The sequence below is a fragment of the Pongo pygmaeus genome, chromosome 13, assembly GCF_028885625.2.
Source record: "Pongo pygmaeus isolate AG05252 chromosome 13, NHGRI_mPonPyg2-v2.0_pri, whole genome shotgun sequence".
NCBI classification, from domain to species: Eukaryota; Metazoa; Chordata; class Mammalia; order Primates; family Hominidae; genus Pongo; species Pongo pygmaeus.
This window is the reverse complement of record NC_072386.2, coordinates 118,818,124-118,844,017: the sequence shown is the minus strand read 5'-3', so window position 1 is coordinate 118,844,017 and position 25,894 is coordinate 118,818,124. Positions and strand designations below refer to the sequence as shown.

Genomic DNA, 25,894 nt, shown 5'->3' with positions numbered 1-25,894 from the left:
TTAAATAAAGAGAAGTAGAAATAGCTCATTTTAGGGAGAGCCCCTTAACTGGGACAGGGGCAGGACAGGGGTGAGGCTGCCCTTAGTTCAAGCTCACCTCAAACCCACCCAGGACTGTGTGTCACATTCTCCAATAAAGGAAAGGTTTGCTGCCCCCGCTTGTGAGTGCTGCAGTGGAGGGTGGAGGGCCGTGGGCAGAGTGCTTCATGGACTGCTCATCAAGAAAGGCTTCATGATAATCGGCCCATCTGCTGTCATCCCACATTCTACTTTCCCGCTAGGAGAGGGCGGCTTGCCCACAGTCACCCAGCCGGCAAGTGTCACCCCTGGGTTGGACCCAGAGCTATGATCCTGCCCAGGGGTCCAGCTGAGAATCAGGCCCACGTTCTAGGCAGAGGGGCTCACCTACTGGGACTCCAGTAGCTGTAGTGCATGGAGGCCTCATGGCTGCAGCAGCCCGGACCTGGTCTCACACTGGCTGTCCCTGTGGGCAGGTCATCCTCAATGCTGGGTCAGGCCCAAGCATGTATCCCAGACAGTGACAATGGGGTGGAATCCTGTCTTGTCCCAGAAGCCCTCACTGTTCTACCTGAGGAAGGCAGGGGCATGGTGGAGTCTGAAGCCTGCTGTGAGGGTCTCCACCGACTTGCACATGGTCAGCCCTGCCTTCTCTTCCCTGAACTAGATTGAGCGAGAGCAAGAAGGACACTGAACTAGTACCCAAAGAATTTTGGGGAATGGCCTCTCATCCAGGTCAGGCTCACCTCCTTTTAAAAATTTAATTAAAAAAATTTTTTTTTAATTTTCTTTTTTTTTTTTTAGAGACAGGGTCTTATTGTGTGGCCCAGGCTGTAGTGCAGTGGCACAATCATAGTTCACTGCAGTCTCGAACTCCCCACCTCAGCCTCTGGATTAGCTGAGACTACAGGTGCACCACCACCACACCCAGCTAATATTTTTATTTTTGTAGAGAGAGGGTTTCACCATCTTGCCCAGGCTGGTCCCAAACTCCTGGGCTCAAGTGATCCTCCCACCTCAGCCTCCAGATTAGCTGAGACTACAGGCATACCACCACCACGCCTGGCTAGTATATTCAATTTTGTAGAGACAGGGTTTCACCATCTTGCCCAGTGTGGTCTCAAACTCCTGGACTCAAGTGATCTTCCCACCTCAGCCTCCCCACATGCTCAGATTACAGATGTGAGCCATGGTGCCCAGCCTAGCCTGCCCTCCTTGGCTGAGAGTGAGGCCCTCAGCAGAGAAAGAGATTTGCTGATGCTCCACTGCCTTTGAAGGAGGAAGGAGCCACAGGCTAAGGGGTGCAAGGAAGACAGCATGAGAAGCTGGGAAAGGCAGGGAGCAGCTTCCCTGAGAGCCTCTGGAGGGATCACAGCTCTGTGGACACTCATTTCTGCCCAGTGAAACTGATTTCAAACTTCTGACCTCCAGAACTGAAAGCGAATATATAGGTGTTGTTTTAAACCCACAGTTTGTGGTGATTTGTGATAGTGACACAGGATTTTTCTTGGTCATTCTGCCAGCCGGAGAACCCCAGCCAGTGACACCCCTGCCCAGGCAGATGTCCGCCCTGTTACCCGCTCTGGCCTGTGGCTCCAGAGCTGGCTCAACCCTAGCACTGTTACAGCTTTCTTTGTACCCTCACTTGGTGGGTCCCAAGCTATTGTCCGGAGTCCAGGAAGAATGAGGATACGCTGACAATCAAAGGGTGAGGAGGACAGAGAATAATTTTGTTGAGTGATGGAACAGCTCTCAGCAAAGAGGGGATGTGAGGGTGGTCCCGCACCCCAAGTTGGGCAGTCTCTCCCTCAGTGGGGCTGGGTCTAGGGCTTTTCTGGACTCAGAATGGGGAGTGCATGCTGATTGGCTTGTGAGTATGCAAAAAAAAGCTAAAACAAAGGCACCACTCAAAGGTGAGCATGACAGTGTAAAAAATCAATTAGGCACTTTAAGAGGACGAGGCAGGCAAATCACGAGGTCAGGAGTTCGAGACCAGCCTGGCCAACATGGTGAAACCCCGTCTCTACTAAAAATACAAAAAATTTAGCTGGGCATGGTGATGGGCACCTGTAATCCCAGCTGCTTGGGAGGCTGAGGCAGGAGAATCTCTTGAACCTGGGAAGTAGAGGTTGCAGTGAGCCAAGATAATGCTACTTCACTCCAGCCCGGGTGACAGTGCAAGACTCCATGTCAAAAAAAAACAAAAAAAACAATTAGGGATGGGGAGGTATATGTAAAATAGGTGAAGGGTGGGGATTAATCAGAGGAAAGTGTGCCAAATGGATGACAGGGTCTTAATCTGGTCCGTGGATTTGAGTTGTCGCGTGGCTTTCAGGCTTTAAACTGTCTTTGGCTTGGAGGTGGGGTTTCACTGGGGGCTCGCCCCTATCTGCCAAGATATTTGTCTGCCTCCTGCCACTTTTTTTTTTTTTTTTTTGAGACGGAGTCTCGCTCGCTCTGTTGCCCAGGCTGGAGTGCAGTGGTGCAATCTCAGCTCTCTGCAACCTCTGCCTCCAGGGTTCAAGCGATTCTCCTGCCTCAGCCTCCTGAGCAGCTGGGACTACAGGCACACGCTGCGATGCTCAGCAATTTTTTTTGTATTTTTAGTAGAGACGGGGTTTCACCATGTTGGCCAGGCTGGTCTCGATATGCTGACCTGGTGATCCGCCCGCCTCAGCTTCCCAAAGTGCTGGGATTACAGGCGTGAGCCACTGCGCCTGGCCATCCTGCCTCTTTCAATAGTGGCAATAGGAAACTCAAACCTATGGTGACCTGGAAGGAAACACAAAGCCCTTCAAGGCCCTAAGGGTTTGATCCTCAAAGGCTCAGCAGGCCCAGGGGGTGACAGGAAGCTGCCTTGCTTGGGCCAAGCTAGGAAACTGGATCTGCTGCCCCACTTGGAGCCCAAGGGCCAGGCATGCTGGGTGCACTTTCCACCCCCTTGGCCAGCTAGCAGTCCCTGGGTGCCTTTCTCAGCCTAGAGACTCTCTGGGCTTGGGAACAGTCCCATCCCTCTCTCTAAGCCCGGGCTGCACCGAGCTGGACTCTTCCAGGAGTCTGGACCAGACTTCCAAGGCTTTGGCAGCATTTGGTGGGCCTGGGTCTCAGGCCTGTCCTGCTCCTTGGGGTCCGAGGCTGGGGCTGGTTCACAATGCCAGCATCTCTCCTTAGCCCAGCCGAGGGTGAACGAGGTGGTGTGTCTGTCCATGGGGTTTCCTCAGAACCCCACCCACTCTGGCCTCTGACCTTGTATGGGGAGAAGGGGCTGGGGAGGGAGTGCCTGTGCATGACGCGGACCTGGAGAGGTTGCCTCTGCGGCCAGTGGGGGACCAGGGGCTTGTCAGGCCTGACACAGGCAGCCAAGTGATGAGTGCAGGCCTGGAGCCCTCTGAGTCCTGGGGAACTGGATTCTTGGCAGCACAGCCCCTCCTCACTTCCCCCTGGCCCTGCCCCTGGCTTCAGAATGCACCCCCAAGGTGGCCTGGATGTCATCAGGCGGGGAGGTGTGGGGAAAGGGGCAGCATGCTCTGAAACGGGGTTAGCATGGACATGGCCCCTCACCCACGGGGCCCACAGTGGGCTGGCAGAGGGGCATGGGACCTCCCCCGCCGAGCCGACCCTCTGCTGGAACGGCCTCCAGCTGTGCATGCCCCTGTCGCACTCTGATGGGGTGTGACCCACCGTGTCTGCGATGGACTGGGCACCCTCCTAGGCAGGGGAATGTGAGAACTACCGCTGCTCTGGGGCTGGGCTCCATGTCACAGCAGGAGGGAGTACGGTGTTACACCACGTGGGAAGGAATCAGGGCAGTCAGCCACAAAGCTGCTGGTGATGACCGGGGGCTTGTGTCTTCACTCTGCAGCCCTAACACCCAGCCTGAGTTCGCTGGGCTCCATCCTGGCGGTGCAGACCCTGAGAGTGATGCCAGTGGGAACCCCCCCGCCCCTCCCCTTCCTCGAAGGCCCAGGGGTCAAACAGTGTAGACTCAGAGGTCTGGGGGTTCATGTTTATTTAGCAGACAAGGTGGGGCTCCATCAGCGGGGTGGCCTGGGGAGCAGCTGGGTGGGTAGCACTGTGGGGAGGGTCTCCCAGCTCCTTCAATGGTGTCCGGGCTGGTGCGGCAGCTGGTGGCACCCTGGACAGAGGTGGATATGAGGGTGATGGGCGGGGAAATGGGAGGCACCCGAGATGGGGACAGCAGAATAAAGACAGCAGCAGTGCTGGGGGGCAGGGGGAAGAGCAAAGGCAGGCCCAAGACCCCCAGCCCGCTGCACCCTGGCCTCCCACAAGCCCCCTCACAGCCGCCCAGTCATACTCATTGTGCACTCAGCCGTCGATACACTGGTCTGTTGGGGAGAAAGTCCGTCAGAACAGGCAGCTGTGTGTGTGTGTGCGTGTATGAGTGTGTGTGCGTGATCCCTGACTGCCAGGTCCTATGCACTGCCCCTGGGCAGCCCCTGCCCCACCTGGCCCAGCTGCAGAAGATGTGGGGGTTCCTTTCAGAGATGAGGCAGCAGAGGGGCGCATGGCGGGGCAGGGGATGTGGGAGAAAGGCCTGGGGAGGGGCTGCCCTGAGTGAGTCTGGGCTCCCAGGCTCCTCGGGCACCCAGGTCTCCTGCCTGTTTACCAGTCCAGGCAGCCTCTCAGCCTGGGGGAGGCCAGTGGCTCTCTGAATGGCCTGGCTGGAGCCTCCTGCCCAAGCCAGGCTCCCTGGAGTCAAGGACAGATCCCAAGTCAGTGGTGAGCAAGTCCCCAGGGGAGAGAGGACAGCCAGGACAGCAAAACCTAGGGTGACGAGGCCTGGGAGGGTTGGGGGAGATGGCCCAGAACAAGGGGGCCTGGGAGGGTGGCCGGAGGTGTCAGGCCAGTGAGACTGAGAAATGGATACTTGGGCCTGGGCCTGAAATCCTTGTCTGGGCAGACCCCGGCTAAACTGCCAGGAAAGAGCACTTGCGGCCCGGGTCCCTGGGAGTCCCATAGACCTTGGGGTGGGGCACAGTCTTCCTGGGCCCAGAGTGGCTTCCAAGGAGCTCCTGGACCGTCCACTGCTCCAGTGACTGAAGCTGAGGATGGAGTCCCTCCTCTCCCTGATCCCTGGTAGGGACGCATCCCGCCTGAACAGTCCCCATGTCCCCGTCCCCTCATCCAGACTGGCCATTACCGATTGGGGCAGGGAAGACGATGTGGTTTTCAGGGAGGCCCAGAGATTTGGAGAAGCGGATGAAGTTCTCCTTTAGTTCCGAAGTCAGCTCCTTGGTTCTCCCTGTAACCAAGATGGCCAGCGAGTGGCCGGCAGACGCCACATAAATATCGTTGAATGAGTAGATGAGGCCTCAGATCCCTTCCTCATGGGGGACTGGCCTCCCCTCCCACTAGGTGTGATCAGGAGCCAGTCTCTGAGGGGATGGGAGAGGACCCACCGTAGAGGGTGATCTTGAAGTACTCCCTGTTTTGAGAAACTTTCTTGAAGAACACCATGGCATACTGGTTGTAGTTGGTGCTCACCACTCGGACGAGGTAACTCGTTAATCCAGGGTAACCTGCAGGCGTGGACCGTGAGGGGTCAGCCCTGCGCTGGATGGGAGGAGGGAGCTGTCCCTTCCCTCCCCAGCCCATCAGCATGGGCTTCTCCCCATACAACACATCTGTGTGGAGGGGCAGGAAGGTCTGTGCCCCTACCCAGCCCCCCGGAGCCCCAACTCAGTGCCCCACCTCACTCAGGACTCACCCTTAGTGTTGCCCAGCGTGAACTCGCCGGGCTGGGAACCTGGAACAAAAGTCCTGATCCAGTAGTCACACTTCTTTTTCCTTGGGAGGGAGAGATGGGTGGGTGAGAGGGGAGACAACCCAGGCTTGGGCCTCCTGTGCTGGACAAGGTGGGGCCAGGGCAGCAGCAAGGTTCTGATGCTCTCAGTCCAGCCCAACCCGTGACGGCTCATGCCCCACTACCTGGAGGGGCCCTACCCCACCCAGCCGAGATGGGCCTGGGCCTTCTCCCTGAGCTGACCCCAGGCTGTCCCTCCTGGTCTGCTGCCTGGGGCCCCTGGACCCCGCTCAGACCCTCCAGCACCCCATGTCCTTCTTTCCTTTGGCTGCCTCCCTGGGTGGCTTTCACCCCCCACACACACAGCAACCCCGCATTTCTCCCCTGCGCTCAGCTTGCTGCTTCCCTTCCTATACCCTCTCCCGGGGATCCACCTCAGTACTTCTAGTCTGCTCCATGCCAACCGTTCCTCTAGCTCTCGGGTCAAACCTGACCTCATCCTTGAGTCCTCCCACTTCCCATCCCCTGACACCCCAGGGCTGAGCTCCCCAACCTGTCTGTATTCTGCTCCTTGCTCCACAAATGCCCCAATCCCAATCCACTCAGCCGCCAGAGTCAGAAACCCACTGGGGGCGGCTGATCCCTGGCTCCCTGCCCCTTCACCCTGCGCCTGTTCTCTCACACTGTGACGGCCCCGCTTTGCTTTCGCTGGTCTCCCGACCTCCCAGGCTGCACCCCACCAAGTCTCCCCACCCTACAGCCTGGGGGCCCTGCTCTAAGCCACTCCGCAGCAGATCTGCTGGGGCGGGGCCTGAGGACTGTGCTAGGTGCTAGCGTGGCCGGCGCCTGCCCCTCCAGGCTGCTCAGCAGCTCTGCTCAGGGTGACCCTGCGATGGCTTGCTCCTTCCTGAAGGGGGGCTCTCTCTGACTCCAGCCCCTGCCAGGAACACCCCACACTTCCTTTTGAAGCAGGTTGGCTCTTTTAAGGCCACTTCCATGAAGGCACTGGGTGGGGTTCCAGGCTGGATCCAGTGTCCCCTCCTCCCGCTCCCAGGCACCCCTCCTCTCTCCATCTTGTTTTCTAACGACTGTGCGTGTCCATCCCCACCACTGTCTGTGTGTCTGCATGCAAATGTGCTATAAACGTTGCTCTAAGGAACAGAGGAAGGATGAACACAGATGAATTCTGGGCAGAACAGTGAGGTGAATGACAGGATCCCTCAGCTTTGGCCATCCCTTGTCTGTGACATCAGTCTGACTCTCACACCCCCAGGAGATGTCGGCCCTCACCTGAACAGGACGGAGGTGACGTTGTAGCTCTTGTCTTCTTTCAGCTCATAGATGGTGGCATACATCTTTTGCGAGTCTTTGTCTTCTCTGCGAATTGCATTCCCTGCCAGGCCTACCACATACCACTTCCCCTGGAACTGCAGGGGACTGATGAGAGGCACAGCCCAGGAATGGCCCTAGGAGCCACCCCTCCAGCTCTATCCCTGTGGCACCTCTGGGCAGCACCTCTAGCTGGCAGCAGGGCCCAGGCTGGGCCTGCACTGGTGAAGGGGCAGGAGCAGGAGGCCATCAGTCTAGAAGGGAGGCCTGGGGGAAGAGGCAGTTCTGAGTCTGGCAGGGAGGAGGGTGACCTCCTCACTGGAGGAGGCACATGGCTGGTGGGCCTTCCTGAGCCTCAGTTTCCTCATCTGTGCAGGGGGACTAAAAGTGTTCCTACCTTCCTCGGACAATGGGGGTTATGGGAGAGGGGATGTGGACCTGGGGGAGTCTGTTCAGGCTGAGATGGGGTAGAATGGGGGGAAGGGGCATGGTTTCCATCAGGGGACCCTGGTGGCACAGAGTGAGCTGAAACCTGGACCCTGGACTCCTAGAGTCCTGCCCAACGCTCTTCCTGAGTCTCTTCACCTCTCCTCCCCTCTGCTCCCACTCTTCCCCAGGCCCTGCCTGCAGGTGCCCCTCTTGGCCCCTTACCTGGTTGTCCTGGAAGTTCTGCTGCAGAGGGACCTTGCTCAGAGGCGGGGCCGGGATCAGGTCTGAGGTGGAGTCCTGGGCCTGGGCATGCAGAGCCCCCAACAGGGCTAGGCCCAGCCACAGGAGACCTAGGGGCATGATTTCAGGGCCGAGGAAGCAGGCACTGTGGTGGCTGCTGGGCCTGGCAGGGGTGGAAGAGGAGGTGGCGAGTGAGAGGCTCGCCTGGGTGGCTCTATTTATGGGATCTAGGGTGGGTTGATTCATTCTTTGCCAAGACCAGGAAAGTGAGGCAATTGCCAGCAACTCCTGCGGAAACACTTGGCAAGATTTCTGCACCTGGTCAGGATTGGGCAAGACAGAGGGACGGGGAGAGTGAGGGACATTCCCGGAGTGCTGCACCTCTGGCAGGGACAATGACTCCCTCTGTGCCCTCCTTGTGCCGTTCCCTTCTTCTGATTGCCCGGTATGTGGGCCGGTGGCCTGTGAGCCGGAAGAGCTGTCACCTCTGACCCCCCTGCTCAGCTGGATTCCAGGGTGGGGCATGTGCCCTGTGGTCCCCTCCCCATGCCCACAGAAAGGAAAGAATGAATGCCTCCTTCCAACAGATCATGTGCTGTTTCCTGGTTCTTTTAAGGGCCAGGAAGGGTGGGGTGGCCGACAGTGGACAAGGAAAAACAAGGCGTCTGCTCTGAACTCATGGAGCCCAGAATCATGGCCCTCCCAGGAGCCCCAGGCCAGGATCTGCGTGTGCTCCAGAGGCCTTGAGACAGCTCCTTGCCCCTCTCCTTGCCCCATTTGCAGGAGGGGACCCCAGTGGACCCCTGAAGGACCCTTCCTCTCCTGTGAGTGCAGTGGGAAGAGACCCCACGCAGGGCACATGGGTTGAGTGCTGAGGCTACAGTCCCTGTCCTGGGTGAGTTGGGCTGATGTGTGGGTGCGTGAAGGCGCCACACTGCTGCTCTGGATACGTGTTGCTTTGGGTCACTGAGAGTGCAAGGATCTGGCCTTATCCTTGCGGTCACTGAGACCATCCCCCTGACTCTAGTCACAGCCTTTTTCCATTGAACCCAGCAGCCCAGGCCAGGGGTTCTGGAACTGTCACCAAGATGGCTGGTCCCAGCCTTGTCCAGCAGGGAAGCAGTTATCTCAACAGGGGCCTGGCTGGCATCCTTGGGAGGCAGTGATGGATCGTAGGCCCTGTGCAGTGTCCACAGAGGTGGCTCACCCATGAGGGCTGAGGCTGTCCTGGATGCCTGACCTGAGGCTGGACTGAGGGTTCGCTGGTTTTAGAGCTTTCGATGGGACTAACGGGGACCTCACTGGCTCTGCCTACGTGCTGCTTGGGATCCCCAGTCTGGGCTCGGGGGCAGCAGGGCCTCAGGGAAGGGGCTCTGGGAGTCCTGAGCTGGGGTTAGTCTAGAGAGGCCCCCACTGGATCCCTGCCCCCTCAGGCCCTGTCCTGCCTGCCCGATTGGGTGATGAAAGGGCAGGAAGCAAAGATGAGCAAAACTGCAGGGGAACGATGATGCACCAAAGCCTTCCCTCTCTAGAGGTAGCCAGTGGCTACTCCCTCCCTCCGAACCCCCTCTTCCCCTCAAGACCCTGTTCCCAGGAACTCCACCTCTGCTACTGTCTTTGACCTTAAAAAGTACCCTCGGCCAGGCCGGGTGCGGTGGCTCACGCCTGTAATCCCAGCACTTTGGGAGGCTGAGGCGGGTGGATCACGAGACTAGTCTGGCCAACATGGTGAAACCCCGTCTCTACTAAAAATACAAAAATTAGCAGAGCATGGTGGCAGGCGCCTGTAATTCCAGCTACTCAGGAGGCTGAGGCAGGAGAATAGCTTGAACCTGGGAGGTGGAGGTTGCAGTGAGCCGAGATCACGCCTTTGCACTTTAGCCTGGAACAGAGCGAGATTCTGTCTAAAAAAAAAAAAAAAAGTATCCTCAGCTGGGCGCAGTGGCTCACACCTGTAACCCCAGCACTTTGGGAGACTGAGGCAGGTGGATAACCTGAGGTCAGGTGTTCAAGACCAGCCTGACCAACCAACATGGTGAAACCCTGTCTCTAGTAAAAATACAAAAATTAGTTGGGCATGGTGGGGCATGCCTGTAATCCCAGCTACTCGGGAAGCTGAGGCAGAAGAATTGCTTGAACCTGGGGGATGGAGGCTGCAGTGAGCCAAGATCGCACCACTGCACTACAGCCTGGGCGACAGAGTGAGACCCTGTCTAAAAAATAAAAATAAGAAAACAAAAAACCACGTATCCTCGGGGAGGCTGAGGTGGGAGGATCACTTGGGCCCAGGAGGCCGAGGCTACAGTGAGCTATGATTGTGCCACTGCACTCCAGCCTGGACGACAGAGTGACCTGACTCTAAAAAGTACCCTCTAGTCTACGGTGACTGCTTCATGTAGCTGAGACCAGCGGGTGGAGCCCCAGAGAATTTGAAGTTGGGGGTGGGGCAGTGTCATGGATCTCTGAGGACCCAGGACTCCAGGGTATGAATGTGGTGGGTGAGCAGGGCACTGGGTCCACAGCAGGAAGACACCAGAGCCAGGTGCAGAAGGGGAGATGGCCCCACTCGGGGGTCCCCCCGGCCGGCTTGAAGCCTGGCTCCTACACATGCATGCAGATCTCTGCCTAGCTCCCACCCAAATCAGGCGCTCCTCCGTAGAGAGAGTGGCTCTACGCTTCTGTGAGGTCGTGCAAGGACAGCACCGGGCCCCAGGGTGTCCCTACACAAGGCTGAGTTTCTGATCACACCCATGCAGGGCTCATTCCTCTCTCTGTACCAGCTCCAGGCCTGTCTCCTACCCACTGGCCTTGGCTCTCTTCAGAGTCCAGCAGGGCTGCAGGGAGGGGATCAGCTCTACACACACCCACCACACAAGCTTCAGGACTCAGCACTAGGAAGGTTGGGTAAGGACCGTGGTGTAGACCCCCCATTCAGACTTGACCGACTCCAAGGGCTCCAGGTTTGACAGGACACTGGGGCCCCATTCCTCACCCACCTCCTTCCCACTGGGCCCCATTCATTGGGCCCCATTCATTGGGCCCTGGCCAATGAGGGTACACAAGGGGTCACACTGCTCAGCGCTTGGGGGAGTCCCTGGGCCCCGGGGCTCTTGGGACAATCTCCACGACACGTGTGGCACTATGCATGGCATGCCAGACACCCACCCACCTCCCCTTGGCCCCTCCTATAGTTTCCACCGTGGCCTCTGGACTGGTCCTGCTTTCTCTCAAAGAGTGGCAGGTGCCTCTAGTGAGCCCTCAACGAGCCACGCAGAAGCACTGGGGCCAAGCCCCTCCTGAGAGGAGCTGGGCCGGGCTCCCAAGTCCTGCTGTGCAGGTTGGCTTAGCAACAGCAGGAGCTTAAAGACAGGTCCCTGCCTGGGTTTTCTGTGGCCAGAGGCCAGAAGTACTCCGGCTGCTCCCGACCCCCCCGCAGTCTCTGGCAGGCAGCCGTCCCCACTCTCCATGCCCAAGAGTGGGTGCTCCCTGAAGACTGCAGCAGCCTGTCCTCCCACGGAGAGGCCCAGGCCTCATCCATGCATGAAGGCAGCAAGACGCTTCCTGGAGGTCCTTGCATCTCAGGAATCCAGTCTGACCCCCCGTTATGGTTTCCGGATCTTGTAAGTAGTGTTCAGCGTGGCCATGAATGGTTAACCCTCTGACGTGTTTGAAGGCTGGGCAGGAGGTGACTGGCTAGGCTTCTAGGAGCAAGGTACCACACCTGGAAGGAGTCTACAGTCAAGATGCCCCCAGGAGGCCCAGTCACAGACGCAGGAAGTCTTGGTGTCTGCAGACTAGCCCTCCTTGGTCACGGCAGGTCCAGGCTGGGCACCCGACTCTCAAACACCCAGGAATGGGAGGGCCTGTTTAGTGTGAGGAGCTTGCCGTGCCAGGGCCTTGGGCTGAGTCTCCTGTTTCCAGAAACAGTTTTCCAACCCCTATCCCCTCTCACGCCAAGGCTCGCCAAGGGGCCTTGAGGTCTTCCTGCCCCTTCTACCTGACAAGGACCCTGCCCACGTGTGAAAATCCCCTCCCAACCCTCCCCCAAGTACACCCACTGAATTTCTCCCTCTGGTGAATGCCTGGGGTCCGCCAGACAGAGGGAAGCAGGCACTGCTGCTTGAGGTCCAGGCCCAGGGCCCTTGCTGGTTCCATCCCTAGGTGCCTGGCCCAGGCATGTCGCTTAGATGGGTGCTCTGCCCTGTACTCCGCAGCCTGGACTCCCATGCGGGCGAGAGGGCCCACAATGATCATAGGTGGCAGCGGAGTGGACGTCAAGGCTCTGAGCAGGGTCTAGGGTGGACACAGGCAGCGGCAGGCAGCGGTGGATACCAGGCTCCCGTGGAGCTGGGCCGCAGTCCCTCTGTCATAGGCCTCTGTCCCACATGGCTCTGGCGCTGCTCAAGACCAATGCTCCTCCCAGCGCTGCACCCCTCCTGCCTGGACTGCAGCCCCCAGCACCCCAGGAAAGGGGCATCTCCACTGCGGCCACCCCTGCGTTACCCCACGTGCTCCCATGCTCCCTGCTCTCCAGGTCCTTGGCTGGGCCTCCGCTGGCACCATCAGAGGTGGCTGGGTGAGAGGACCAGTCTGGCTCTCCTGAAAGCTGGTTCTCCCGAGAGCCCAGGACAGGCCAGGAGCGTGCCCAGCCCAGGGGGCAGGGTAATAGGTTCCGGAAGGGTCAAATGAGACCAAATGTCCTTGAAGACATCCCTGGCTCCAGAACCACAACGCACAGCCTCCTGCCTGGGGCCCCTCTGGTGCCCTGCGGGGGCTGAGGATGGAGCAGGCTGCAGCCTCTTATGCCGTCCGCTTCATCCCAGTGGTGGAGGGATATCGCAGACCAGGCCCCCACTCCTCCTTGGCAGCACGTGTTTATTTCAGCTGAGGGGGTGGGTCCCGTGGCTGAGCCTCCCCTTCCGGGGGAGGGGGACATGAACAAGGCTGTGACAGGCAGTGAGGACCAGGTCCGGCTCCAAAGGGAGAGCATGTCCACCTTCAAAAGGAGGGGACAACTTGGACCAGTGCAGAGTGGGGTGAGGGGCAGGGAGGGCAGTGTCAGTGACAGAGCAGCAGGAGACGCCGAGAACACCCAGAGACCTTGGCCTTCATCTGGCCACTGTCCTTCTCAGCCCGATTCTCAGAGGGCCCAGGTCAGAGGTCTAGGGGGGAAGTGTGAGTTTCTGGGTACAAAGCTTGGTGGCCCAGACCTTGGGCCGGAGGGAGGACCACTCCCTGCCCCCTCCTGTGACTCTCAGAATCACCTGTCAGGAGGGGGAGCCCTCTGCGTTGCCATGACGGGCAGGCCCAAGGCTGCAGGGCACAGGTCTGGGTGCCTCTCCCTGGGCCTGGACTCCCTCAGGCCTTGGGTGGGCACTGGCCTCTCCCAGGTCACTGCAGTCCCAAGCGCCCCTCCCTGGGAGCTCAGCCTGGGTCTGCCCCAACTGAAGCGTCTCGTGGTTCTCCAGGTTCTGCCTACAATCCGAGGTCCCCCTGTCCTGGGCCACCTCCCCACACCGCTGGGTCCCACCCACCTCCTCCTGACAGTCTTGGGTCCCCTGTCCTGAAATACCTCCTCCCACACTGCTGGGTTCCCTTGATTCAGGTCCCTTCCTTCCCATACCTCTGGGGCCCCTGGCTTGGCCACCTCTTCCCCACATCCACAGGCCACACCCTTGGCTTTCTCTCAAGAGTTCGCTTTCTTAACAGTGAATTTCCTATTGTTAGCATCTTCTGCAATCTAGAGAAGCTGAGAATTTCCCAAATCATCAAATTACTACAGCAAATTACCACAAAGTTGCAGTGAGCTGTTATCACACCACTGCACTCCAGCCTGAGCGACAGAGCGAGACCCTGTCTCAAACAAACAAACAAACAAACAAACAAAATCCAAAAGGAATGAGAACATTGTGGCTCTTCAGGAAAGGAAAAACATCTGGGCCACACCACCACCACCACCAACAAAAAATAGCTTATGTGTCATTTGCCTTTGAGTAATATACATACTTCATTCATTCACCTTAAAAATCAGGCATTAGATACTGTAAAATGTGCACCAAGAAAAGAACAGGCATTAGGATGTTAAGCATTATGAAATTTAAAACATAATAATAAAGAATAAGATCCTTAATCATTTGCAAATACTTTTTTTTTTTTTTTTTTTTGAGACGGAGTCTCGCTGTCAGCTAGGCTGCAATGGCGTGATCTCACCTCACTGCAATCTCCGCTTCCTGGTTCAAGCGATTCTCCCACCTCAGCCTCCCCAGTAGCTGGGACTACAGGTGTGTGCCACCATGCTTGGCTAATTTTTGTATTTTTAGTAGAGACGCACTTTCACCATGTTGGCCAGGCTGGTCTCAAACTCCTGGCCTCAAGTGATCTGCCCACCTCAGCCTCCCAAACAAAGTGCTGGGATTACAGGTATGAGCCACCACGCCCAGCCTTTGAAACCTTTTTTCTACATAAAGTTACATTTACATTATTCATTTACATGGATATATTTTGGGTGGCCATTTTCCAGCCAGCATAGTCTCCTTGACCCCATAGACCCCTTCTCCCCACACCCCAGATTCCTCTTGTCCTGGGCCACCTGCACTACAGACCTCTTCACAAAGGGACTTGGACTCCTTTCAGGAGGGGACCCAGGTTGTGGGTAGCCCCGCCTGTGTAGAGAGCTGCAGCTGGGCTGCTCAGAGAGCCCCCAGCCCAGGGGTGAGGAGAGCTTCAGGGCTCAGCTGTGTCCCAGGCAGGTGCTGAGGCTGGGGGGGTGGGAGCCTGGCCCTTCTCCCACTGTCGCCTTCTCTTCCTTTTTTTTTTTTTTTTTGAGACTGAGTCTAGCTGTGTCGCCCAGGCTGGAGTGCAACGGCGTGATCTCAGCTCACTGCAACTTCCGCCCAGATTCAAGCAATTCTCGTGCCTCAGCCTTCCTGAGTAGCAAGGATTACAGGTGCGTTCCACCACGCCCGGCTAATTTTTGTGTTTTTGGAAGAGACGGGCATTGCACCATGTTGGCCAGGCTGGTCTCCAACTCCTGACCTCAAGTGATCCTCCTTCCTCCACCTCCCAGAGTGCTGGGATTATAGGCATGAGCCACCACGCCCAGCCTGTCTCCTCCTCTTCCTGCCTCCCCCCACCCTGCCTCATCCCCTTCCTGTGTAGCTCAGGTTTATGTACAGGCACCGAAGTGCACACCCAATGTTTACCCCGCTACTAAATGTGCTGTGAGCATTACAAGCCACCCAGAATGCCTTGCCTTCTATGCAAAGGCCTCAGAGGTCCTTCCTTCCTGACCTGAGTCTCTCTCCTTCTAACTAATTATCCTCACTAGGAGCAGGCACTCGGAGAGAGCCGCTTCTCTGCCTCCTGCCCAAAGAGGGCCATTTCAGAGAACCACAGTGGAAGAGGAGCTGACTGCCAGCCTTGGAGCTTGTGGACTGGGGTCCAACTATTGCCAAGAAAAGTCTAAAGGCAAGGGATGGGCTGGATCTGCTCTTGCTGGTCAGTGGAGAGGAGGCTGCCCAAGGTCTACCACTCCCCAAGGGCAGGCAGGGGTGTCTGGTCTTCCTGTGGCCTGAGCGAACCTTGGGGAAGATCCATTCAAAAGCAATCCTGGCTGAACAGGAGTCTGGAAACTTTGAAGACCTCCTTCTACCAGACAACAGGATCCAGTAAGAAACAGACTCTGAGGCTGGGCACGGTGGCTCACGCTTGTAATCCCAACACTTTGGGAGGCTGAGGCAGGCGGATCACCTGAGGTCAGAAGTTCCAAGACCAGCGTGGCCAACATGGTGAAACCCCATCTCTACTAAAAATACAAAAATTGGCCGGGTGTCATGGTGCGCACCTGTAATCCTAGCTACTCAGGAGGCTGAGGCAAGAGAATCGCTTGAACCCGGGAGGCAGAGGTTGCTGTGAGCCAAGATTGTGCCACTGCACTCCAGCCTGGGTGACACAGCAAGACCCTGTCTCAAAAAATAATAAAATAAACTATGTTTAAAAAGAAGGAAAGAAAGAAAACAATCAGGAGAAGAAATCAAGAAGAGAGAAAGATCTTCCTATTTTATGGGAATATCGAAGCCAAAAGTTGACTCTTGGAAAAGACTAATCGAATAGAAATTTGGAAAAATTTCTCATGACAAAAAGATATAAGACACAAATAAACAACTGTAGAAATAAAAAAGGAGGCTGGATGCCGTGGCTCACGCCTGTAATCCCAGCACTTTGGGAGGCCGAGGTGGGTGGATCACGAGGTCAGGAGATCGAGACCATCCTGGCTAACACGGTGAAACCCTGTCTCTACTAAAAATACAAAAAATCAGTCGGGTGTGGTCGTGGGCGCCTGTAGTCCCAGCTACTGGGGAGACTGAGGCAGAAGAAGGGCGTGAACTTGGGAGGCGGAGCTTGCAGTGTGCTGAGATCGCGACACTGCACTCCAGCCTGGGCGACAGGGCCAGACTCCATCTCAAAAAAAAAAAAAAAAAAAAAAAAAAGAAAGAAAAAAAATAAAAAGGGAGTAGAACTATAGAGTTCTACAGCTATTAAAAAGATAACGAAAGAATGCAATAAATAAGGAAATGGGAAATTTCCCAGAAAATTATAACTTACAAAAGAGATTCAAGAAGAAAAAAAAATCTGAGTTATCCTCTGACTGTTAACAGAAATTGAATTCGATGTTAAGAAATCTTCCCATAATGACAACACTAGGCTGAGTGCCGTGACTCATATCTGTAATCCCAGCACTTTGGGAGGCCAAGGCAGGAGTATTGCTTGAAGCCAGGAGTTTGAGACCAGCCTGAGAAACAGGGCAAAACCCCATCTCTACAAAAAAAATTAAAAAAAAAAAAAAAATTAGCCGGACATAGTGGTATGCACCTGTAGTCCCAGTTACTCGTGAGGCTGAGGCAGGAGAATCACTTGAACCCCAGAGGTAGAGGCTGCAGTGAGCCATGATCTCACCACTGTACTTCAGCCTGGGCAATAAAAATAAAAAAATAAAATGCCAAGCTGGGCGTGGTGGCTCACACCTGTAATCCCAGCACTTTGGGAGGTAGAGGCGGGTGGATCACCTGAGGTCAGGAGTTCGAGACCAGCCTGGCCAACATGATGCAACCCCATCTCTACTAAAAATACAAAAATTAGCCAGGCGTGGTGGCATGTGTCTGAAATCCTAGCTACTCAGGCTACTCAGGAGGCCGAGGCAGGAGAATCGCTCAAACCCGGGAGGCAGAGGTTGCAGTGAGCCGAGATTGCGCCACTGCATTCCAGCCTGGGCGGGCGACAAAGCGAGACTCTTGTCTCAGAAAAAAAAAAAAAAAAAAAAAAAAAGCCATCTTTGCATCACATCCTATTCAAGGGTGCTGACATCAACATGACTTATCACCGTGGATGTTGGCCTTGATCACCTGACTGAGGTGCACCAAACAATCACTCTTCTCCCCCTTACCATACTCTACTCTTTGAAGGATGTCTCTATACACAGCCCACACCTAAGAAGTAGCGAGTTTTGCTCCACCTCCTTGGGGGGCTGAGTATTTACAGAAATTATTTGAAATTCTTTGATTTTTTTTTTACTTATTCTTTTAAAAATCTTTTTTGAGATGGAGTCTTGCCCTGTTGCCCAGGCTGGAGAGCAGTGGCACAATCTCAGCTCACTGGAACCTCTGCCTCCCAGGTTCAAGTAATTCTCCTGCCTCAGCCTTCTGAGTAGCTAGGATTACAGGCACCTGCCACCACACCCGGCTAATTTTTGTGTTTTTAGTATGATGGGGTTTCACCATGTTGGCCAGGCTGGTCTCAAACTCCTGACCTTGTGATCTGCCCACCTTGGCCTCCCAAAGTGCTAGAATTACAGGCATGAGCCATTGTGCCCAGCTATTTATTCATTTATTTTAATTTTGTTTTTTTTTTGAGACAGAGTTTTGCTCTTATTGCCCAGGCTGGAGTGCAGTGGTGCGATCTTGGCTCACTGCAACCTCCGCCTCCCGAGTTCAAGCGATTCTCCTGCCTCAGCCTCCTGAGTAGCTGGGGTTACAGGCACCCACCATCAAGCCTGGCTAATTTTTTGTATTTTTAGTAGAGATAAGGTTTCACAATGTTGGCCAGGCTGGTCTCAAACTCCTAACCTCAAGTGATCTGCCCTCCTCAGCTGTTGGGAGCAGGTGCCCCAAAATCTGGCCATAAACTGGCCCCAAAACTGGCCATAAACAAAATCTCTGCAGCACTGTAACATGTTCATAATGGCCCTAATGCCCAAGCTGGAAGGTTGTGGGTTTACGGGAATGAGGGCAAGGAACACCTGGCTCGCCCAGGGTGGAAAACCGCTTAAAGGCATTCTTAAGCCACAAGCAATAGCATGAGCGATCTGTGCCTTAAGCACATGCTCCTGCTGCAGTTAACCAGCCCAACCTATTCCTTTAATTCGGCCCATCCCTTCGTTTCCAATAAGGGATACTTTTAGTTAATTTAACATCTATAGAAACTGCTAATGACTGGTTTGCTGTTGATAAATACGTGGGTAAATCTCTGTTCGGTGCTGTCAGCTCTGAAGGCTGTGAGACCCCTGATTTCCCACTTCACACCTCTATATTTCTGTGTGTGTGTCTTTAATTCCTCTAGTGCTGCTGGGTTAGAGTCTCCCCAGCTGAGCTGGTCTTGGCACTTGGCCTCCCAAAGTGCTGGGATTACAGGTGCGAGCCACCGCGCTTGGGTATTTATTTTTAAGACCAAGTCTCACTCTGTCACTCAGGCTGCAGTGCAGTGGCATGATCTCAACTCACTGCAACCTCTGCCTCCCAGGTTCAGGTGATTCTCCTGCCTCAGCCTCCTGAGTAGCTGGGATTACAGGCGCCCACCATCACGCCTGGCTAATTTTTGTATTTTTAGTAGAGATGGGGCTTCACCATGTTGGCCAGGCCAGTTTGGAACTCCTGACCTCAGGTGATCCGCCCACCTCGGCCTCCCAAAGTGCTGGGATTACAGGCGTGAGCCACCGCGTCAGGCCAATTTTTGTATTTTTAGTAGAGACGGGGTTTCACCATATTGGCCAGGATGGTCTCCATCTCTTGACCTGGTGATCCGTCTGCCTCAGCCTCCCAAAGTGTTGGGATTACAGGCGTGAGCCACAGTGCCCAGCCTATTTATTTATTTGAGATGTAGTCTTGCTCTGTCTCCCAGGCTGGAATGCAGTGTTGCGATCTCGGCTCACTGCAACCTCCATCTCCCGGGTTCAAGTGATTCTCCTGCCTCAACCTCCCGAGTAGCTGGGACTACAGGTGTGCACCACCACGCCCAGCTAATTTTTTGTATTTCCTTTTTTTTTTTTTTTTTTGAGACAGAGTCTTGCTCCGTTGCCCAGGCTAGAGTGCAGTGGCCTGAGCCACCACGCTCGGCCCCGAGATTATTTGGAATTCTTCTGCACAGATTTGTCTTTTGTCCCCCACTTACTTATTCAATCATTTATCTATATAAGTGTGGACTTGTTCGATAAAATGTACAGGAGCCCATTGGTTTGGACTGAGCTCCTGCACCAGGCCCAATAGACCAAACCAAAATGGAGTCACTGATGCTGCAGCTCCAGGTCACCAGCCAAAACTAAATTGTTTATCTGACCCTCCTTCCCAGAAATCAGGAGAGTGACAGATCAGATAAAAACCAGATCCCCACACAAGCCAGTTTTAGCCAGCATGATAAGGAAGTCCTTTTTGCTTTATTTAACCTTTATAAGGAAAGTAACTTTGAAATGATCAATCTGCTCTTTGTTCTCTGACCCTTCTTTCTTCAGCCCTTTTCTGTCTATAAAATCTCTGCCCAGGTCATGGGAACACTCATTCAATTTTATAGAATGAGATATCATCTGATTTTAGAGTAGCAAATAAAATCCAATTAAGATCTTTAACTTTGGCCAGGCATGGTGGCTCACACATGTAATCCCAGCATTTTGGAAGGCCAAGGCGGGAGGGCTGCTTGAGCTCAGGAGTTCAAGACCAGCCTGGGTAATACAGTGAGACCATATCGCCACAAAAAATTAAAAGAAAAAATTAGCCAGGCATGGTGGCGGGCATAGTCCCAGCTACTTGGGAGGCTGAGGTGGGAGGATTGCTTGAGCCCAAGAGGTTGAGGCTGCATTGGGCTATGATTGGGCCACTGCACTGCAGCCTGGGTGACAGAGCAAGACCCTGTCTCAAAAAATAAAAATAAAATAAATGTTTTGTAATTTTGTCTTCTGGCTGACTCGTGGATGTTTATTTTGTACTTTGGGTTATAATCCAATCCCACCTTATTTTGTTGCTCAAATTGTTTCAGCTTTGGTCACTGGGAGTTCCTGAGACCTTCTGACATACTCCTTTCATTGTGTTTTTTTGTTTTTTTGGGGGGTGGGGGGGATGGAGTCTCGCTCTGTCATCACGCTGGAGTGCAGTGGCAAGATCTCGGCTCCCTGCAACCTCTGCCTCCTGGGTTCAAGCGATTCTTGTGCCTCAGCCTCCCAAGTAGCTAGGATTACAGGTGCCTGCCACCATGCCCGGCTAATTTTTGTATTTTTAGTAGAGATGGGGTTTCACCATGTTGGCCAGGCGGGTCTCAAACTCCTGACCTCAGGTAATCCGCCTGCCTCGGCCTCGCAAAGTGTTGGGATTACAGGCACGAGCCACCGCACCCGGCCCATTGTGGTTTTTGAGCAATTTGGTAAGTGGTGACATACATAAATGCCCACAAAACCACCACCACAACCCAGATGGTGAGCATATCCCTCACCACCCAGAGTCCTCCTGCCCTTGGTAATCCTTCCCTCCAGTTCTCCACTGCTCTTTGCAGCCCCTGACCCGTTTCCTGTCACCGTAGATGAGTCTGCATCACCTCTCTATATGGGACCATATAGTAAATGCTCTTTATTGCCTGGCCTCTTTCACTTAGCATAGTAATTTTGCAATTCATCCCTTCAGCAGGTTCTGGATGTGATGAGGGGCGGTAGGAGACCCCCTGGGTGTCAGAGAGGGGTAATTGGTGGGTCAGCAGAAGTGGCAGAGCGGGGCTGGGGAGTTGTGGAGAGGGCAGAGACTGGCAGGACTTCTGGGTTCCCCACTGGCCGCCAAGGCAGGGCAGGTGAGAAAGATGGCAGGTTGGGTGGCTGTGTCTCTGCGGTGGGGGTCCCTCGGGGGCATGCCAGCTAGCTATCCCAGAGGCAGGTATAAACCCAGGCCTAAAGTCTGGATAGGGCTGACCTAAAGCCACAGGCTGGAACCTTCATGACACATGTGTGACACAAACCAGGGGAGGGAAGAGGTGGCCAAAGGTATGTATACCAGGCCCAGAGGGGACATGACTTAACCTAATTCTTTTATTTTTCTTTCTTTCTTTTTTTTTTTTTTGAGATGGAGTTTTGCTCTCGATGCCCAGGCTGGAGTGCAATGGCGCGATCTCGGCTCATTGCAACCTCCGTCTCCCGGGTTCAAGCGACCTGCCTCAGCCTCCTGAGTAGCTGGGATTACAGGCATGCACCATCACACCCGGCTAATTTTGTATTTTTAGTAGAGACGGGGGTTTCTCTATGTTGGTGAGGCTGGTCTCGAACTCTCGACCTCAAGTGGTTTGCCCGCCTCGGCCTCCAAAAGTGCTGGAATTACAGGCGTGAGCCACCGTGCCCGGCTTTTTCTTTCTTTCCTTTTTTAGAGACTGGGTCTCACTCTGTTGTCCAGACTGGAGTGCAGTGGCGTGATCCTAGATCACTGCAGCCTTGACCTCCTGGGCTCAAGCAATTCTCCCGCCTCAGCCTCCCAAAGTGCTAGGATTACAGGCATGAGCCACTGCATCTGGCCCAGAAAAACCTAATCTTTTTTTTCTTTTTTTTGAGACAAAGTCTTGCTCTATCACCCAGGCTGGAGTGCAGTGGCACGATCTCGGCTCACTGAAACATCTGCCTCCCAAATTCAAGCGATTCTCCTGCCTCAGCCTTCCAAGTAGCTGCTGGGATTACAGGCGTGAGCCACCGCGCCCAGCCCCATTTTTGTATTTTTAGTAGAGATGGGGTTTCACCATGTTGGCCAGGCTGGTCTTGAACTCCTGACCTCAGGTGATTTGCCCGCCTCAGCCTCCCAAAGTGCTGGGATTATAGGCGTGAGCCACGATGCTTGGCTTGGAACCTAATTCTTAAGAGGCAGGCTGCAGAAGAGGCAAGGGCAAGGGAGATAGGGAAGTGTGTCCAGAGAGGCTGAAGGAAACCCAGGGACACTAAGGTCACAGAGCTGTAGATGGGCACATGTCCATGAGACTGGCCACTGGTTCAGACACCAAGTGCAGGTCACAGAAGTTATGGCCCAGAATGGGGCTTGTAGGCTGGCAGGATCCGGGTTCTGCCTGGACGGAGGCTCCCTTCTCTCCTGTGTGTGAGACCCCTGGGTCCTGGCCACCTGGCCACCCAGGGAAGAGTAAAGCTGTCTTAGTGTGTTCCTGTTGCCATAACAAAATACCACAGGCTGAGTAATGTATAAAATAATAGAAGTGTTACAGCTCTTTTAGAATTTGTCCAGCAGGTTTTCCAGTTTTCACCCCTAAAAAGAAAGAAAGAAAAGAAATGAAAAGGGCTAGGCACGGTGGCTCATGCCTATAATCCCAGCACTTTGGGAGGCCAAGGTGGGCGGATCACTTGAGGTCAGGAGTTGGAGACCAGCTTGGCCAACACGGTGAAACCCTGTCTCTACTAAAAAATACAAAAATAAGACAGGCGTGGCCGGGCACATGGCTCATGCCTGTATTCCCAACATTCTGGGAGGCCGAGGCAGGTGGATCACAAGGTCAGGAGTTCAAGACCAGCCTGGCCAGATGGCGAAACCCCGTCTCTACTAAAAATACAAAAAAAATCAGCCTGGCATGGTGGCAGGTCCCTGTAATCCCAGCTACTCCGGAGGCTGAGGCAGAGAATTGCTTGAACCCAGGAGGCAGAGGCTGCAGTGAGCCGAGATCATGCCACTGCACTCCAGTCTGGGCAACAGAGACTGCATCTCAGAAAAAGAAAAAAAAAAAAAAAATTAGCCAGGTGTGGTCGTGTGTGCCTGTAATTCCAGCTACTGGAGAGTCTGAGGTAGGAGAATTACTTGAACCCAGAGCTGGAGGTTACAGTGAGCTGAGTTCGAGATTGCACCACTGCACTCCAGCCTGGGCGAAGAAGCAAGACTTCTTCTCAAATTAAAAATAAAAAAAAGGAAATGAAAGGAAAAGAAATCTATTGCTCACAGCTCTGGAGGATGGGAAGTCCAAGACCCAGTCACCAGCAGGTTCGGTATTTGATAGGGGCCTGTTTCTCACAGATGGTGCTGTCTAGGTGTCCTCACATGGCAGGAGAGATGGAAGGGCAAAAAGGGCCTACCTAGTTCCTTTAAGCCCTTTTATAAGACTACTAATCCATTCAGGAGGGCAGAGCCCTCATGACTTAATCACCTCCTAAAAGCCTCATCTCTTAATATGACTATGCTGAGTCTTGAGTTCCTACATATGAACACATACATTCAAACCACAGCAACAGCCATGCCTAGGAGGGGACACTCTGTCCCTTCACCAGGCTGTAGGGGAAGAAGACTGTGCCCACTTGCTCAGCCCTCAGATGAGGAAGAGCTGGACTAGGATCAGGGCAAGGTCGGGGAGGAGGCCACGAGCACAGGGAGGCGGAGGCAGAGGAAAGGGGTGAGACGGGGAAGGCTGGGATAGAGGATGGGGTTGGGACTGATCAGAGACAGGCTGGGGCTGAGACAGGGAGGAACAGGGGCCTCACAGCCCAGGCTGGGTTGGTGCCCCCACTCCCATATGAGCCTCTGAGATTTGCTCAGACTTGGGCCTAGAGCTCCATCTAGCTCTGCCACAGCTGGCTGCTCAGCCCTGAGGTTCCCCTAGGCATTCAGCAGGGCTGTGCTCAGTGCTGGCCATAGGTCGGAGGTCTCCGGTGGAGTGAATTAAGGAAGAGGCAGTGCAGGGACCAAGGGCAGTGAAGCAGAAGGAACACTGGACAGCAAGCCAAGTAGTCTCATGGCCAAGATAAAGGAAAAGAACTTTGGGCTGGGCGCGGTGGCTCATGCCTGTAATCCCAGCATTTTGGGAGGCCAAGGCGGGCAGGTCATTTGAGGTCAAGAGTTTGAGATCCGCCTGGCCAACATGGCAAAACCCCGTCTCTACTAAAAATACAAAAATTAGCTGGGTATGGTGGCGCACGCCTGTAGTCCCAGCTACTCGGGAGGCTGAGACGGGAGAATCACTTGAACCTGGGAGGCGGAGGTTGCAGTAAGCCGAGATTATGCTGCTGCACTCCAGCCTGGGTGACAGAGTGAGACTCTGTCTCAAAAAAAAAAAAAAAAAGAGAGAAAGAACTTTGCCAAATATTTTGGCTGAGGGGTTGGTCACTGAGTTTCCTTTCTAGATTTGGCAAGAGATGAATCCTCTTGTGCTAGGGCGGAGCAGCCCCCAGGTAGGCCCGCCCAGGCACCAGCCTCACTAGTTTCCAGCCTCTCCCCACTCATTTTTCCATTTAATCCTGATAGGAATCATTATTCCTATTTTATAGGCGGGCATCTCTGGGCTGGAGAAAGTGGGAAGGAAGCCGATGGTTCTCTCTCCACACCCCACCCCGGACTTTTTTTTGTGAGACAGGGTCTTGCTCTAGCCCAGGCTGGAGTACAGTGGTATGATTACAGGTTCATTGCAGTCTCCAACTCCTAGAGTCAAGCCATCCTCCCGCCTCAGCCTCCCAGTAGCTGGGACCACAGATGTGTGCTACCACACCCAGCTAATTTTTCCATTTTTTGTAGAGATAGGGTCTCTCTGCTGCCTAGGGCGGTCTCAAACTTCTGTCCTCAAGCTATCCTCCCAAAATGCTCTACCTCCCAAAATGCTGGGATTACAGGCGTGAGCCACCACGCCCTGTGTCACCTCGGCAGCTTAAGCACGTGCAACTGGTTGCTCTGTAAGCTGCTCACATTTGGCAAGGCTGTGAGGCCACACCAGCAAAGCCAGGTGGCTGGAGATGCTAACTCAGCAGAGCATCGCGCTCCCCGCCCCGGGCCAGCCCCTTCTGCTAAGCCCAGCAGGCCAAACTCGGACCTGTCCCCCTCAAGTGCCTAGGTCTCCCCCGGGCCTGAACACATCAAGTTACATTTTGATGGAGTTAGAATCCGGAAAATCAGGAGTGTGGAAGATCAGGAGCAATTAATGTAAACAGGAGGAGGATGAAGCTGGGTCCCGTCTAGCAAGCAGGAGCGTGAGAGTGGCGCTGGGAGAAGGCACGGATAGGGACAGAGTAGAGCACAGAACATGGGGCTCACCCTCAACCACCCCTAAACACTCTTAAGCTCGAGCAGTCCCTCAACTCCTGGTCTGTAAAGTGGCTGAATGAAATGGGTGGAGCAAAACCCATATGGGCGAGTGTTTCAGCAGCTGCCTCAGTTTCCCCATCTGTAAAACGGGGCTGGGGACCTGCAGCTCTCACGGGAATGGTGACCCGCTCGCGGGTGCTCGCCCTGCATCCGAGACAGCACCTACAACTCCAAACCCACTCGGGGCGGGTCGAGGTGGGCCCTTCGGTCCCTTCCAAGCCAACATCCCGATTCCCCTTCCCGGGAAGTCACCCCCGGAAATGCAAAGATCGCTCCAGCAGTCTCCTCGGATCACCCGCTTCCCCGAAGCCGTCGTCCTCGCCTTCCGCTCTCGTCTTCACCGACATACTCAGGTCCCCGCTGGGGACTGACACTGCGGGCTCGGTCGCCGCAAGGTCTGGAAGGAAGATGGAAGATGCGGGGCGAAAGCGGGGCGAGAAGAGTGGGACACGGCGGAGCAGCAGAGCGGGGACTCGGAGCTCCTCCCCCGCCCCGCCCCTCTCCCCGCCCACTCTGCGAGTCCCGCCCAGGGCCCTGCCCACTCCACGAGCCCCGTCCCTCTCCCGGGCGCCGGGCGGGGCCATCCCGGGGCTGTCCGCGGAGACGCCTATGCGGTGGAGGCTCCGGGCTTCAGCTAGGGCGGGCGAGCCCAGCAGAAGGACCGGGCAGCCTGGCACCCCACTTTGCCATCCTGTCCCTGGAAACCTCGGGGTCGGCGGGCCGGCCGCTTCGCGTGGGCGAAATCAGAGACACGTGGTTTCCA

The 25,894-nt window shown here is 54.9% G+C and overlaps 1 protein-coding gene and 1 pseudogene across 4 annotated transcripts; one reads left to right on the top strand and one right to left on the bottom strand.

Annotated features, from left to right (window-relative positions):
* Positions 1–4,010: 4,010 nt before the first annotated feature.
* Positions 4,011–25,586, bottom strand: LCN2 (lipocalin 2). Of its 4 annotated transcripts, none has more exons than XM_054501004.2 (8): positions 25,384–25,586; positions 7,763–7,943; positions 7,073–7,209; positions 5,747–5,826; positions 5,439–5,558; positions 5,180–5,281; positions 4,334–4,364; positions 4,011–4,153 (listed from the first exon to the last, which is right to left on the bottom strand). In XM_054501004.2, exons 1-7 carry the CDS (start codon positions 25,476–25,478, stop codon positions 4,345–4,347), a joined length of 735 nt encoding a protein of 244 aa, XP_054356979.2. In that variant the 5' UTR covers positions 25,479–25,586; the 3' UTR covers positions 4,011–4,153; positions 4,334–4,344. The 4 variants fall into 4 exon arrangements, with proteins under 4 accessions (XP_054356979.2, XP_063506011.1, XP_063506012.1 ...); XM_063649941.1 differs by having other exon boundaries at positions 4,338–4,364; positions 25,384–25,401; XM_063649942.1 differs by lacking the exon at positions 25,384–25,586 and adding an exon at positions 8,162–8,237 and having other exon boundaries at positions 4,338–4,364.
* Positions 22,272–22,325, top strand: LOC129044781 (U7 small nuclear RNA; annotated as a pseudogene).
* Positions 25,587–25,894: the final 308 nt, after the last annotated feature.

Excerpts from the sequence above, each read along its gene's own strand:
- LCN2 (XM_054501006.2), bottom strand. The coding sequence starts at position 8,305 with ATGCCCCACCCTGGAATCCAGCTGAGCAGGGGGGTCAGAGGTGACAGC. Across the intron at positions 5,282-5,438 it reads CTTCAAGATCACCCTCTACG|GGAGAACCAAGGAGCTGACT; the intron begins GTGGGTCCTCTC and ends TCTTGGTTACAG. Across the intron at positions 4,365-5,179 it reads CGTCTTCCCTGCCCCAATCG|ACCAGTGTATCGACGGCTGA; the intron begins GTAATGGCCAGT and ends TCTCCCCAACAG.